Source organism: Zootermopsis nevadensis, unplaced genomic scaffold (assembly GCF_977971745.1).
Source record: "Zootermopsis nevadensis isolate Lab colony 2312 unplaced genomic scaffold, Znev_1.0 Znev_ptg000028l, whole genome shotgun sequence".
Lineage (NCBI taxonomy): Eukaryota > Metazoa > Arthropoda > Insecta > Blattodea > Termopsidae > Zootermopsis > Zootermopsis nevadensis.
In genome coordinates this window covers 21,122,384-21,136,716 of record NW_028259160.1, presented here as the reverse complement: position 1 = coordinate 21,136,716, position 14,333 = coordinate 21,122,384, and the positions used below count along the sequence as shown (strand labels likewise).

Sequence of the window (14,333 nt, the reverse complement as noted above, 5' to 3'; positions counted from 1 at the left end):
TCAGCCGCAAATTTATCATGAACTGCTGAAACTGTTAGTCATGTTCGAAGCTAAGATACAAATTCACATCTCTATTCTTTGCACTTCGCAGAAAATTTCAAGTTTTCAATACAACTTCAAAATTAATTTGCACTGCTTTAATAGCAAGCAAAATTTCCACCATTTTGTATTATGCACACACACAAAGATAAGTTATGGCAACGTCTCATTAGAAGTATCCCATCTGCTGTGTGAACTCAGCACTACTACAGACTGTATTAATCATGGTCCCGTCGTGAATAACAGAGAATATATTATGCACTAAAGTTTGTGCACATACTTTGAGAGACTCTGCATACATGTTTGTTTCAACTTGTAAACTTTGCATTTTAACACACTGCCAGGATCACATCTGACATTATGCAGACTGCCTAAAAAAACTTTATGTTCAGAAACTTTTATACTTTGATTTATGTTTGTTTGTGTTTCTTAGCATTTTATTCAATACTGGATTTCGTACCTTGCCTGTAACATACAAACTTGACTTCCCCAAGAATCAGTTATTGGAAAGTTAAAATGTGTAGAATATTTCCTGCTAGGACAGAGAATATATTTTAGTGTAGCATACACAGTTCCTGTCGCCCTCGATGGACTAGTGGCTGGCGTGCTCGCCACTGGACCCAAGGTTCGCGGGTTCAAACCTGGCCGAGGTTGATGGATTTTTAAGGGTGATAAAAATCTGTAGCAGAACTCCCTTTGGAGGGGAAGTAAAGCCAGTGGTCCATTGTCGTAGATTTACGGAACGTAAAAGAACCTTACAAGCACGAACAAGATGTTTTGTAAGCAAAATTCAGTGGCAATTTCTCACCCAAGTCTCTCCTAATTCTCTACTAGATGGCTCTAGCAGACAAATCAGGATTGAGTATAAATTGTGCTGAGGCAGTGGGCTGGTCACAAATGCACACTTTAAAGACAAAAACACCTCCACATGGGAGGAGGCCAAGGCCCGAACTTGGATTTTAGTGCCATTGAATGGATGGATACAGTTCCTAGAAGTGGAAACCATTGCAAAAGAATGGAAATGGAACCACATTTTAATAAGCAACACAGTGCAGTTTGCGCAAGACACTCACCTTGCTCCACCTCCTCACAACTGAGGCCTCTGAAGCCTTCTGTACAGATGCAGCGGTACCCAGTGGTGCCAACCTGCACACAAGTGCCAGCATTCTGACATGGCCGACTTGAACAAGGATCAACAGATACACTACATGAGATTCCTGTAACATGCACGTGAAAAGAAAACCTTATTAACGCAAACTTTTAGATGTATTCATTTATTTAGCAGTCTACTCTGACCTATGGAAAATGGCAAAAATCTTCCAACAAACAGGGTCATGCAAAAACCTATGTTTTATTTTCAGAATTGACAAGAGGTTAGAAAGAACATTTCCCTAGAAGAGACTTTTTTTTAAAAAAATATTATGATTTATGAAAAATGATCTGTTGCTGAAAGGAATAAGTATTACACTTTAGAGCAGTTTGAAAACATGTCTAGTGTTATAAATTGACACCACAGTAAAAAGATGTATCTAGCAGACAAAATTCTCGTTCCATTCTCAATTCTCAATAATTAACCAAATTCTCATTTTGATCTCACCTTATACTCAAATGTTGTTCTCATACGTGCCTAATTACATCTCCAAAAACTGCGAAAGCCACCTAACCTTTGAACCCTCTACAGTTCTTCCGGTTCTTATAGAACATTATTATTATACATTTTTATACAAGCCCAGGCTATTACTGCATACAACTTCAATCTTAACATTCTCCATACTTACCTGAATGTATTACATACCATCTATATTTCGTTATCTAAATGAATTACATATGACATGCTACAAAAAAATTCCACAAGGATCAAAGTTTCTAAACCTTCTATAGCGACACGCAGCTAATGCATAGGTATCCCAAAAAAGTGTATACACACATTCAATGAATGAAATTAAGACATTTTAATAATTTAATTTTCATGGCATCGTTGACAGCAGTGATCAACTGACTGACAAGCAGTCACCAAAGCTGCTGCTTGGACGCCTGCACAAGACCGTTCAAATTCTAGCCTGAAGTTTTGTTGACATAATTGGCAAAAAAACATATTGTGACACCCCAAACCAACGAGAACACTATCCCTACACTTTCCAAGCGACAGCAGTGTTGCTGACCAAAAAGATCCAAACTGTGACAGACTACGGACTTTGGAATCATGTGATACTAAAATGAAACACATATTTCCAGCTAGTTCTCATACAAAACCGAATTGAAATTCATGGAAGTTTACCTCATTTCCATTGTCCCATTGCACACCACTGTCATAGACAGAAAACTTATTTCACTCAAAATAAATTTCAGCAAAAATTTTGTCAATTTATTCCTCTAGAGTGAACTGTCATGCCAGTTTCACACAGAACAGATTGCAAGTAAAAAGCAGTGGAGTTTTATAGCGCTGTGTTTTGGTGTTTTGAAGAATACAACAAAAATACTAAATGTGGCATACTGATGATAGCTGATAGCTTTCCAAGACACACAAAAAAAAAATATCAAACACCAATATAAAAAAAATTCATGTATTTTGCAATATATTCCATCGATTGAAATGCATCAGTAGCAAAATGCTTGAAGCCCAGCATATGGGTCACTCGTAGGGTGAGGTACTATAATTTAAAGCCCAGCATATGGGTTGTTCGTCCCTCGCCGTAGTCTCGCGGTCTGAGGCATCATGCTTCGGACCAGTGATTAGGAATGCGTGCTGGTTTGAGTCTCGGGGAAAGAAATTTTCTCATGAGATTTTCGACGGGTGTATGGGACCGGTGCCAACCCAGCATCATGAGGAAATTGGGGAGCTAAAATGAGTAGCGTAATCCGGTCAGGAAAGCTAGCAATGGCTGGGGGTTCGTCGTGCTGACCACACATCACCCTATATCTGGTTGGATGATCGTTCAATTCTGCTTAGGCATGTGAACGTGAGGCCAGCAGTCAAGTTAGTCGGCTTTGGCTCTCAGAGGGCTGTTACGATACAGATGATTATTATGGGTTGTTCATAAGATAAGTTATCATACCATTTCAACATTAACAAGAAAAGTCTGAGGCAAACTGCAGAAAGCAGAATATGGGTTGCTGGTCCCCAGGCCAAGATTTATCTCTCAGATCTACGAATACAAAGCAGAAGTGCCAACCACCAGATCACAAAGTTCAGAACAGAAAATAAAGGAAAGTGTTGAGACATACTCACACTGGGAACCTGAGATAGACGTACCTGTGTATCCAGGGTGACAAACACACACAGGTGTGCCAGTAGACCCTACTATACAGTTGCCGTTCACACAGAGGAAATGATTACATGGGTTCACACTCCCACCACCTGTACCACCACTGCCACCAGACGCGGGGAGACAGCCTGCAGGGCCAACACCAGTTCCAATATATCCAGTGGGGCAGATGCATTCAACATATGACTGACTGATACCTGAAATGAATAAAGTTATCCAAATATAGTTGTTGAAGACTTCCTGTCTCTGCGTTACTATTGTATTTACCTGTTAACATGGTCGACAAGTGAAAGTGAATGTTTATTTTCAGTAATAATTTACACACGAGTTTTGACGTACACAACCAAATAGTGTAGTGGTTGCGTAGTTCCTGTGGACTGAAGGGGTGTGCTGCAGGACTCACTTATGAGTAACAAACAAAGTGGCATTGTGTTGAAAAATTTGCATTGAACCTTAGATATTATTCAAAAGCAACTATGACAGTTCACAAGCATGACAAGTTAAGCATGTTCTGTATAATAGGAGAGAATTAAAATATTTTAAGACTGTTCAAAATACAAGAAACCACCGCTACAGTCAGTCTCGTTATTCTGTCTTGTATTGGTGTTAACATAGCAAGCCTGTGCGTATGCCATCCACAGAATCTACCTAGTCATGGCTTAATAGGGATAAAGGAATTTTTCATGATCCTTTGTAGTAACAAAGATGGTGTCCTGTAGGTATGAGGGTCTTACAGCCTTAATTTACGAGGTGCGATCAGAAAGTTTCAAGACTGTGTCAATAGAGGGCGAACCAGATGTAGTATGAGCTTCTGCCGCTAAGGGGTTGGGCCTACATTCATAGTGAATCAGTGTGCCAGCCGGCATTATCGAATTAGCATTTGTTTCTTAGTTACGGGCGTTTTGGTAGTGCATTACCCCGACCCTCCTGCGATTTCGGAATGGCGTGTGAATCAAATTTTGCCAAAGACTCGCCAAAACGGCTACGGAAACCTATGAAATGCTAAAGCAAGCATTTGGGGAGTCCGCAATGGGTCGTGCACAAACTTTTGTGTGGCATTCACGTTTTAAAAATGGCCGAACCTCTGTCGATGATGACGAGCGTTCTGGGCGACCATCTTTGAGCACAACGCCCGAAAATGTTACGAAGATTCGGCAGGCCATTCACGAAGATCGAAGTCGTACCATCAACGACTTGTGCGACATTGTTGGGATAGGCTATGGGACCTGTCAGCTGATTCTAAAGGAAGAACTCCACATGCGACGCATCATGACAACGCGCCAGCGCACACCGCCCTCAAAGTTCGCCAGTTTTTGGCCTCAAACACCATGGCCATCATCCCGCACCCTCCTTATTCGCCGGATTTAGCTCCATGTGACTTCTTCCTCTTCCCAAAGATGAAAATTCAGCTAAAGGGAAGGAGATTTGAGACGACAAAAGAGATTCAGGCAGAATCGCAGATGGTGCTTGACAGGCTGACAAAGAAAGATTTCTAGGGATGCTTCCAGGCTTGGCAGCGGCACTGGGATCGTTGTGTTCACTCCCAGGGGAACTACTTCGAGGGTGATGGATGAATTTAATACCTGAGATAAGTGTACGGGTTTTTATAGGCGCAGTCTTGAAACTTTCTGATCGCACCTCGTATATAATGAAATATGATGCAGTTAATCCTTTTTGGAGTGTTGTTAGTACAAACGTTTTACTGTAGTACTAGTGGAAACAAATCTTTTAAAGGCTTTGTGTCTATCCCCCACCCCATGCAGAATTGTGAATGGATTAAAAATTACAAAACTAAGAACATGCCACAAAATGTACAACTGATATAATGTTTTGTAAAACTCTTCTGTTTGGAAAGTAGACTTGATCTTACTTACGAGGGTTGTCCAAACAGCGAGCCAGTGGGTGACAGCCTCCATTGTTAACAGCACAGACACCAAGGAAGTTGCAGACTTGCCCATCTCCCTGGTAGCCTGGAGGACATTGGCCACATACTCGAGATCCCTGTTATAATAAAGCAACAAACCTGTTACAGTAATACGTATTAATTTTCTCATCGCAGGCAGGTTATATTTAACCCTTACCAATAGAATTTGTTTTGTCTGTAAGTGGAATATTTTTTTGTAAAATTAATATTATTATAAAACGTGCATAAAAGAGTGACAGATGAGTTATGAGATGCAAAGTCCATTGCCAGTAAAACAATAACCACTTCGTTAATACAACGTGTAAAAATTGTAACAAATTTGCAATCCAATAATGATATGTCTCATTGCATCCATAACTAATGTACTGAATGGAACAGAGTCCTTCTTGCATATAGTTACCTCAGCTGATCAAAAAAAGTCTCTTTTTTATACGTCCAAAGGTACATTACTGCGTTCACAAAAGCCACCAATCGTCCCTATTCCAAAGCCATGTGCAACATTTTTGTTAGCCCTTTGCCCAATCCCTAAGGTAGAGAACCACCCCTTGTCAGATGTCTGCAGGAGCCATTTCAATATATCTGAAGGGTTTTTGTCACATTAACAATCTTAGTACACGCCATGCTGTGATGACAAGAGATGCATGTCCATGTTCCTATGTTTGTCATGACCCCTAGCAATGCCTTGATATCAGCTAAAGTTGGAGGATCTCGTTTGTGATTCTAGCTCTTTTCATAGGGGGCATATTCTGCATTTTTCTTTTTGTTTCCATTCAGTGTGGTTTCGTACAGGATGAGGTCCAACAAATCCAGATCAAGGAAGAGTTCAAAATATTCAACAGGCTGAGTTTTCCAACCAGAACTTAATGGTACAACCACTTTATGTTAAATAGACATTATTTCTTCTTCATCATCATGATGCGCTCTTATTCTCGCCATTATTCGTAAATACGCAAATAAATACAAATACAAACAGCAGCCATACATCAAGTAACCTGAATGTGCACACAGTGAACGACAGCTCCCCGCAATCTCATAACACAAAAATCCTGCGATCTGTCACATTCTGTGGTACTACAAATATATCCTCTGAACATCAGCATTATCTGCCATGGCTTACAATGTCTTATAGCAGAGAAATTGGTTTATTACAACAACAATCTGTAGCTGTAACCATTTTCCACATGTCGGGGGGACAGTCAGCTACAAACATATCCATTTTCTGCTCAGGAAGAGTTATATCCAATGACTAGGCCCTGTAGGTTTTAACATTCAAAGTACTGCTTTAATGAGACATACAATTGATGGCCTCATAATCAATTACATCCAGTGGTAGAACTTAATATACTTCAATTGACCACGTTAGTCCAGATGAACAACCCGTCACTAACAAATCCTATCTTACTGCTGATGATTCGCTTATGCATTACCTGTAAAGGCAAGTGAACATGACGCAGTCACTGTCAGTTTCCAGGCATGAACGAAAGATCAGTTACTTTACCTGAGTGTTGATGCACTGGACCAGTGGAGAAACACTGCAGCCTCCATTATTCACTTGACACTCATCAACGTCGGAGCAGAAAAATCCATTGCCAGTGTATCCTGCAACACAAAAGCATCTTCTGTTCACAGCTCCAGTGATGGGTTACATCAAGAAATACCACATTCTCTCAACTATAAAATATGACACACTTCTCTAGCACGAAATTTTATGAGGTGCAATCGAAAGGTTTCCAGACTGCGCGTATAAAAACCCGTACACTTATCTCAGGTATTAAATTCATCCATCACCCTCGAAGTAGTTCCCCTGGGAGTGAACACAACGATCCCAGCGCCGCTGCCAAGCCTGGAAGCATCCCTCGAAATCTTTCTTTGTCAGCCTGTCAAGCACCATCTGCGATTCTGCCTGAATCTCTTCTAACGTCTCAAATCTCCTTCCCTTTAGCTGAATTTTCATCTTTGGGAAGAGGAAGAAGTCACACAGAGCTTAGAAAGGAAGTTGGGGTCGGTTCTTGCAAGATCTTTGAGCTCCTGACAAACGAGAAGTCGATTCTGCTTCTGGTCCTCAGACAGGATGCGTCGCATGTGGAGTTCTTCCTTTAAAATCAGCTGACAGGTCCCATAGCCTATCCCAACAATGTCGCACAAGTCGTTGATGGTACGACGTCGATCTTCGTGGATGGCCTGCCGAATCTTCGTAACATTTTCGGGCGTTGTGCTCGAAGATGGTCGTCCAGAACGCTCGTCATCATCGACAGAGGTTCGGCCATTTTTAAAACGTGAATGCCACACAAAAGTTTGTGCACGACCCATTGCGGACTCCCCAAATGCTTGCTTTAGCATTTCATAGGTTTCCGTAGCCGTTTTGGCGAGTCTTTGGCAAAATTTGATGCACACGCCATTCCGAAATCGCAGGAGGGTCGGTGTAATGCACTACCAAAACGCCCATAACTAAGAAACAAATGCTAATTCGATGATGCCGGCTGGCACACTGATTCACTATGAATGTAGGCCGCACCCCCTAAAGGCAGAAGCTCGTACTACATCCGGTTCGCCCTCTATTGACACAGTCTTGAAACTTTTCGATCGCACCTCGTAAGTAGATTAAAAATTGAAGACGACTGTTTTCTGAATGTTGCACCAGTAGAAATTCCCCAATTTTTCAGAGGAGCTCGCTGCCTCCATCATCAGAGTATTACAACATCCCAGGAAACAATCATCATCTTACTCACCACCTTCATAAACTGAAATATCATTTTAAAAACTGTGATTCTTCAGCTTAGAATTATTAATTTTACTTTATAACATGCCTTTTTGACCCACAGAATGCTTTTCCTGGTGGATTGTCCAGCTACAAATTCTTCTTGTTATCCATCTGCCATATATTGGACTATACGAGCTCTATTCCCTTGATGCCATACAATCATTAATATTTTAAGTATAACTAACTATCTGGTAACAGAACCCGCAGGTTCAACACCGACAACACCAAAGCCCGCCACCAGACATGGCAATGAGCTTCCTCCATCCATTCACCAACCTATAATGGATGTTTATTTTATTAATTTAGTGCTCTGTCTGACGACAGGTCCATATGAACAGGATCCTTCCATCCTTTTCTCGGACTGGGACCTGTTCATATACGTTCTTGGCAAGTTGATAAGCTCTAATTCTATCCCTCATTATGAGAACAAAGCAGGAAAATAAACCTGAGTGAACACACATATTGAACGTTAGACGGCCGGGGCCATGTAAATACAGCATTTTAGTTAAGATTATTGTGTAATCACAATTCAAAATCACATAAGAATGTGTGTCACAATACCGTAAGGGCAGGCTCCACAGTAGAATGACCCTGGTACATTAATGCACTGGACAAGTGGGTTGACAGAACAGGCAGGGTGTGTGCTGCTGGTACACTCATCCACATCCCATACACAGGCACCAGTTCCGCCATGGGTAGTCCAGCCCTGAAGCACAGTTTGTCATGAAATACGATTTCAGCGCTTTTATATTCCACTGGCACCAACATTCAGTTATTCATGTATCACTGTTGTTTGCAAAATAATCTGTTCAAGGTACGAATAACCTAAAATCCTGCCTGTAGAAAGGATACGGCTAATTCAATTTCTCTAACATATTACATGACTACGGACGTTAGCATTCAAGTTCCAACTACCCAACTTCATAAAGCTAAGTTCCTCAGTTGTTCTGAAAAGCCCGACACTGGACACTGTCTTCAGAAAGTTGAACGTAGTCCACATATAATGAGTCTAGTTCATTAACATTTATCAAATAGAAATACAATATTTAGACATCCAAAGTATCAGAATGCTGGCTATAATTTAACTCAGATATTTAACTAGTAATCGTGTTACAGAATTACTGAGAAAAAATCTGTATGTGCAAAACTATTAGTGCTAAAATATTGAAAGAAAATATGTTCCACAATTCTATAGCGCTATATTTATTAGAGTAACAATGTTTTTTGTTGTTTTTTTTTCCTTGGAGTAGGGAAATAAAATTTATAAGAGCACAGCAATTTTTATGTAACGCCATTTGTTTATAAAATATAAAATTATAATCCAACAGAAAGGTGATGAAGTTTTGATAAAAATATTAATTTAAAAATGTTATAATGCCCTCTCAGGTGATAAGACACATCAACGTTGAGTCAAAAACCAATGTCTTGGAGACTATCTCTGTCTCAAACATCGGAGCCAGTACCATTGACCCCGATCATCAAGAGAGAGCTACTCTATGAAACATTGATTTTTTTACTCTACATTCACATGGATGATCACACAAGAGAATTTTGTAACATTCATACCCTGAGATAGTTTTAAATCTTGCATCAATTTATAAAGCTTAAGAAAATACAGTGGTTTCCAAACTTTACAAAAAGGTGCCACCTCAGCGCAGCAAAGACTTCAATGAACACCCCTCTGCTTTCTTAACTTTGTAAGTGTGCATGTGTATACAGATGACCTTGGTCAGCTTTTCATTCTTAAAATCAGTATATTTTAGATTTTCATCAGTTAGTTACATTTACAAAAGATTTTATATATATTAATAAAATAATTCACTAACTAACTAACTAACTAACTAGATGGCTTACCGAACCCGAAGGTTCATCACCGAATTAACCAAAGCCCTCCACCGGACCCTGTCCTGGGCCAACAAAATCCAGTTTCCTTCAACTCCTATCTCGGATAGATCCCGCCTGAGATTATCCTCCCATCTTCGTCTAGGTCTCCCCAGCGGTCTCTTCCCTTCAGGTTTCCCAACCAGTACCCGGTGCACACCTCTTGTCCCATCCATGCGCGCTACATGTCCCGCCCATCTCACTCTTCTCGACTTAATCACCCTCACAATACTGGGGGAGCAGTACAGATTTTTAAGCTCGTCATTGTGCAGTTTTCTCCACGCCCCATCGTCTTCCCTCTTAGGCCCGAATATCCTCCTCAACACCCGATTCTCAAACACCTGCAATCTGTGTTCCTCCCTCTGAGTGAGAGACCATGTTTCGCACCCATACAAAACAACAGGCAAGATTATTGTTTTGTATACTTTAATTTTCAGGTTCTTAGAAATCAGATTTGAAGACAAAATATTTTGAACTGAGAAGTAGCAAGCATTTCCGGAATTTAGTCTCCTCCTAACTTCCTCACAAGTATCATTTTGATTTGTTATTGTTGTTCCCAAATATTTGAACTTTGTAACCCTTTCAAAGGATTTATTAGCTACCCTAAGATAATTTTGCCCGCCTGTCTTCTGATGACGAGATACTAACATGTACTTAGTTTTTTCTGAATTTACTTCCAGCCCCACTTGTCTACCAGCCTCTAGTAAAACTTCTGCGTTCCTCTTTATTGTATTTATATCGTCCCCCAATAAATTAACATCATCAGCATATGCCAATAGCTGATGTGTCCCGTTCAATTGCAAACCCTCCTGCCTACCTTGGACCTTCCTGATGGCGTATTCTAGCGCAAAGTTAAAGAGCAAGGGAGACAAAGCATCTCCTTGTTTTAGACCGTTCTTGATGAGGAATGTCTCAGATACATATTTACCTACTCGAATTTTGCTGCAGGTTTCATTTAAGCACATTTTTATTAGACCCACTAGCTTCTTTGGTATACCAAATTCAATAAGAATATTATATAGCACTTCTCTCTTCACAGAGTCATAGGCTTTTTTGAAATCTATAAATAACTGATGTACAGTCCCACCGAACTCCCATTTTTTCTCTAGTATCTGACGAATGCAAAAGATCTGATCAATCGTTGATCTGTTTCGTCTGAACCCACACTGATGATCCCCAATAGTTTCATTCGCATATGGGGTTAATCTTGCCAAAAGAATGTTGGATAGAATTTTGTATGAGGTTGATAGCAGCGATATTCCTCGGTAATTACCACACTCAGTCTTGTCCCCCTTCTTATAAATAGGAATAATTATGGATTCCTTCCATTGATGTGGCATCTCTTCCTTATCCCAAATTAACTGAATAAGCTTATGGATCCTCATATGCAACCCTTTGCCACCTGCTTTAATTAATTCGGCCGGAATCTGATCAATTCCTGGAGATTTATAACTTTTCAACTTCCCAATGGCTAGTTCCACTTCATCTAAGCTAGGTTCTGGCACCAACAGTTCAGCTGTATGCATTTTAATCTGTCTAATATCACCAGTATTATGAACATTTAAGAGCTCGCTAAAGAAATTTTTCCACCTATTCACAATTTTTATTGGATCTGCAAGCAAATTGCCACTATCATCCTTTACCAAATTAGTCTGGGGTTGATATCCTTTCTTAAAGTTATTAATGCCTCTGTACAGGTCTCTGATGTTTTTTTCCTTATTATTTGTCTCAAGTTCAGCAATTTTGCCCTTCAGGTATTCCCTTTTCTTAGTCCTAAAGGTTCTACTAGCCTCACGTCTCACGTTACATAGATTATCCGCATTTGTTTTGTTTGGGTTCTGCAACCATTGAAATTTTGTTTGCTTCCTTCGATCTATTAATTTTGAACATTCTTCATCAAACCACGGTTTATTTTGCTTTCTCCTGTAGTATCCTAGTTTCTCTTTTGCTGAAATTTTGATGCAGTTTCTGACATTTTCCCACTCCCTGTTGATGTCCACACTTTCATTATCCTCATTTGTCTCTAAAATTTGAAACCTATTCGAAATTTCAACTTGATATTGTTCCTTTGCCTCTCCCTCACTTAATTTTTTCAAATCAAATCTTTCTGTGTCAAAATTTTGTTTAGTTCGTCTACTTACTGAAAGCCGCTCCCTCACTTTTGCTACCACCAGATAATGATCAGTGTCGCAATCTGCTCCTCTGAATGATCTCACATCAATTACATTTGTCTGCCTTCTCTTATCTACTAAAACATGATCTATTTGATTGTGTGTTCTGCCATCTGGGGAAGTCCAAGTGTATTTATGAACATCACGGTGTGGAAATTTTGTACTTTTTACAATTAAATCTTTTGACGTAGCGAAGGTCACTGCTCTGACGCCATTATCATTACTAAGTGCATGGAGACTCTCGCTGCCTATTGTGGGTTTGAAGACATCCTCCCTCCCAATTTTTGCATTGAAATCTCCTAGCAGAATTTTCATGTGATACTTGCCAAATGTATCAAATACTGATTCCAATTCTTCATAAAAGCTATCCTTGATATCATCGCTTTTGTCTTCAGTTGGGGCATGAACATTAAGGACAATGATGTCGCACCAACGTCCTTCCAAAATTACGTAAGACAACCTGTCACTAACAAATTCTACTCTCTTAACTGCTGCCCTAATTCTGCTATGAACAAAAAAACCCGTCCCTAGCTGATGATTGTCATTCCCCTTTCCATAGAAAAATGTAAAATTGTCCACTGGGATCGTGCCCTCCCCCTCCCATCGCACTTCCTGCACTGCCACTAAGTCTAACTTATAATTCCCTAATTCCCTACACACTGATTTCAGTGCCCCAGCCCTATAGAGGCTCCTAATGTTCCAGGTACCAAATCTCATGTCCTTTTTCAATTGCCGTGGTCGTGCCAAAGAGTCCGTCCTGATCCGAGGCTTGGTTGATTTTTTCGTAACACATATTTTTTTTAAAGGTGAAAGGTTGTTAGCCCTACACCCAACCCCCAACCTGGAGGACCAGGGTATCACTCTTAGTCTAGCGCATCTCCTTAGACCTGTCCGGCTTGGGTGACCCTACCATGAGCCGAAGCTCAGGCCGGCATAGCCCTAAGGGTCATTTGAGCACGCAAGCCTCCTCACCCGGCAGATTGCCTTCGACAAGGTGGTGATACCTTCGAGAAGGAAAATAATTCACTAGTGTAATTAATCACACTCTCATTTCCAGTCTTTTTAAAAGAATATTTAATGCATGAATGGGCTGCTTTTTACACAGTAATAGCCACAATAAAAAATTTTATCCGCTGTAAATCGAGTTCATAATGCAGCAGCTCATCGGATACATTAAATCTGTGCAATTTTCTATTTTCATCCACATTTGGTAATCGGCATATTTTGTTTCATGATTCCAAGGCTTTTAATTTCAACATTTTCAACTTCTTTTGTTCATTCTTAAACAGTACTGCAAAGAAATGTTGGAACTTTGAGTCACAATAAAATAGAGAACTCTAGTGCTGTTACATTCCCCAATAAATAATTGTCTGAGTTTGAGATTTCCTAAATTAAGGATAACATTGTAATAATTATTTGATTTATTTCCATAACTTAATTTTAAATAAACATTATTCTTCTGAAAGCCTTGCGGAGCACTCCGCAAAAGTGTGTGACACACCAGTTAAAAAATGTATCATTTAAGACTTTTTCTTAAAGATTAGACGATACACATCTCATGGACAAACAACTCACCACATGCGGGACTGAGTAAAACTTGTGCTCAATCGTCACCAAACACACTCAAGTATAATTAATTACTCTAAGGCTACCAGCCATGTCAGGCGGTTGAATGCAGAAAACACAAACATTTCAAGAACCATCTTTGTCCTCTTCCTCGGGGTACCCTGGCATTTTCTCCACTGGCACGGCTGGTAGCCTGAGAAGAATTAATTATACTTAGCTGCCGTGAAAGCTTCAGATCTTATACGCAAGCGGCTCACCTGATCACAGATACACTTGTGACTTCTACTTCCAGTGGTCTTTGTGTTAACACATGTCCCATGGCCACAGAGTTCTTCAGATGTGGAGGTCAAACAGTCGTCTGTGTGCTGAGCACAGTGGACACCATATGTGCCACTAACACATATACACCTTGAAAAACAACAAAATAAAACCTTTTTATGTCACAAGAACAGGATGCAGTTTTAACTGATTACATATGATAACGTGTTTATGGCAATACTGAATATCGACTGGCTTAGATTTGATTGCATTCAGCAGTTTGACCTACTACAGTACACAGTAACGTATAATAATGGAGGGGACAGCTCGCACAGATAAATAAACTGAAATATGCTTCAGAGTTACAGACAATATACGAGGTGTGATCGGAAAGTTTCAAGACTGTGTCAATAGAGGGCGACCGGATGTAGTACGAGCTTCTGCCTTTAGGGGGTGCGGCCTACATT

The 14,333-nt window shown here is 40.2% G+C and overlaps 1 protein-coding gene across 2 annotated transcripts in view; it reads right to left on the bottom strand.

The window, feature by feature from the left end:
• Cubn (Cubilin) overlaps nt 1-14,333 on the bottom strand; it is a 218,656-nt gene that overhangs the window by 189,852 nt on the left and 14,471 nt on the right. For both annotated transcript variants that reach the window (XM_087357091.1, XM_087357090.1), the window contains exons 9-14: nt 13,866-14,016; nt 8,552-8,696; nt 6,728-6,828; nt 5,180-5,306; nt 3,293-3,502; nt 1,113-1,256 (exon numbers count right to left, since the gene is read on the bottom strand). In XM_087357091.1, coding sequence (XP_087213217.1) covers nt 1,113-1,256; nt 3,293-3,502; nt 5,180-5,306; nt 6,728-6,828; nt 8,552-8,696; nt 13,866-14,016 — 878 coding nt within the window. The remainder of the gene's footprint in view (nt 1-1,112; nt 1,257-3,292; nt 3,503-5,179; nt 5,307-6,727; nt 6,829-8,551; nt 8,697-13,865; nt 14,017-14,333) is intronic.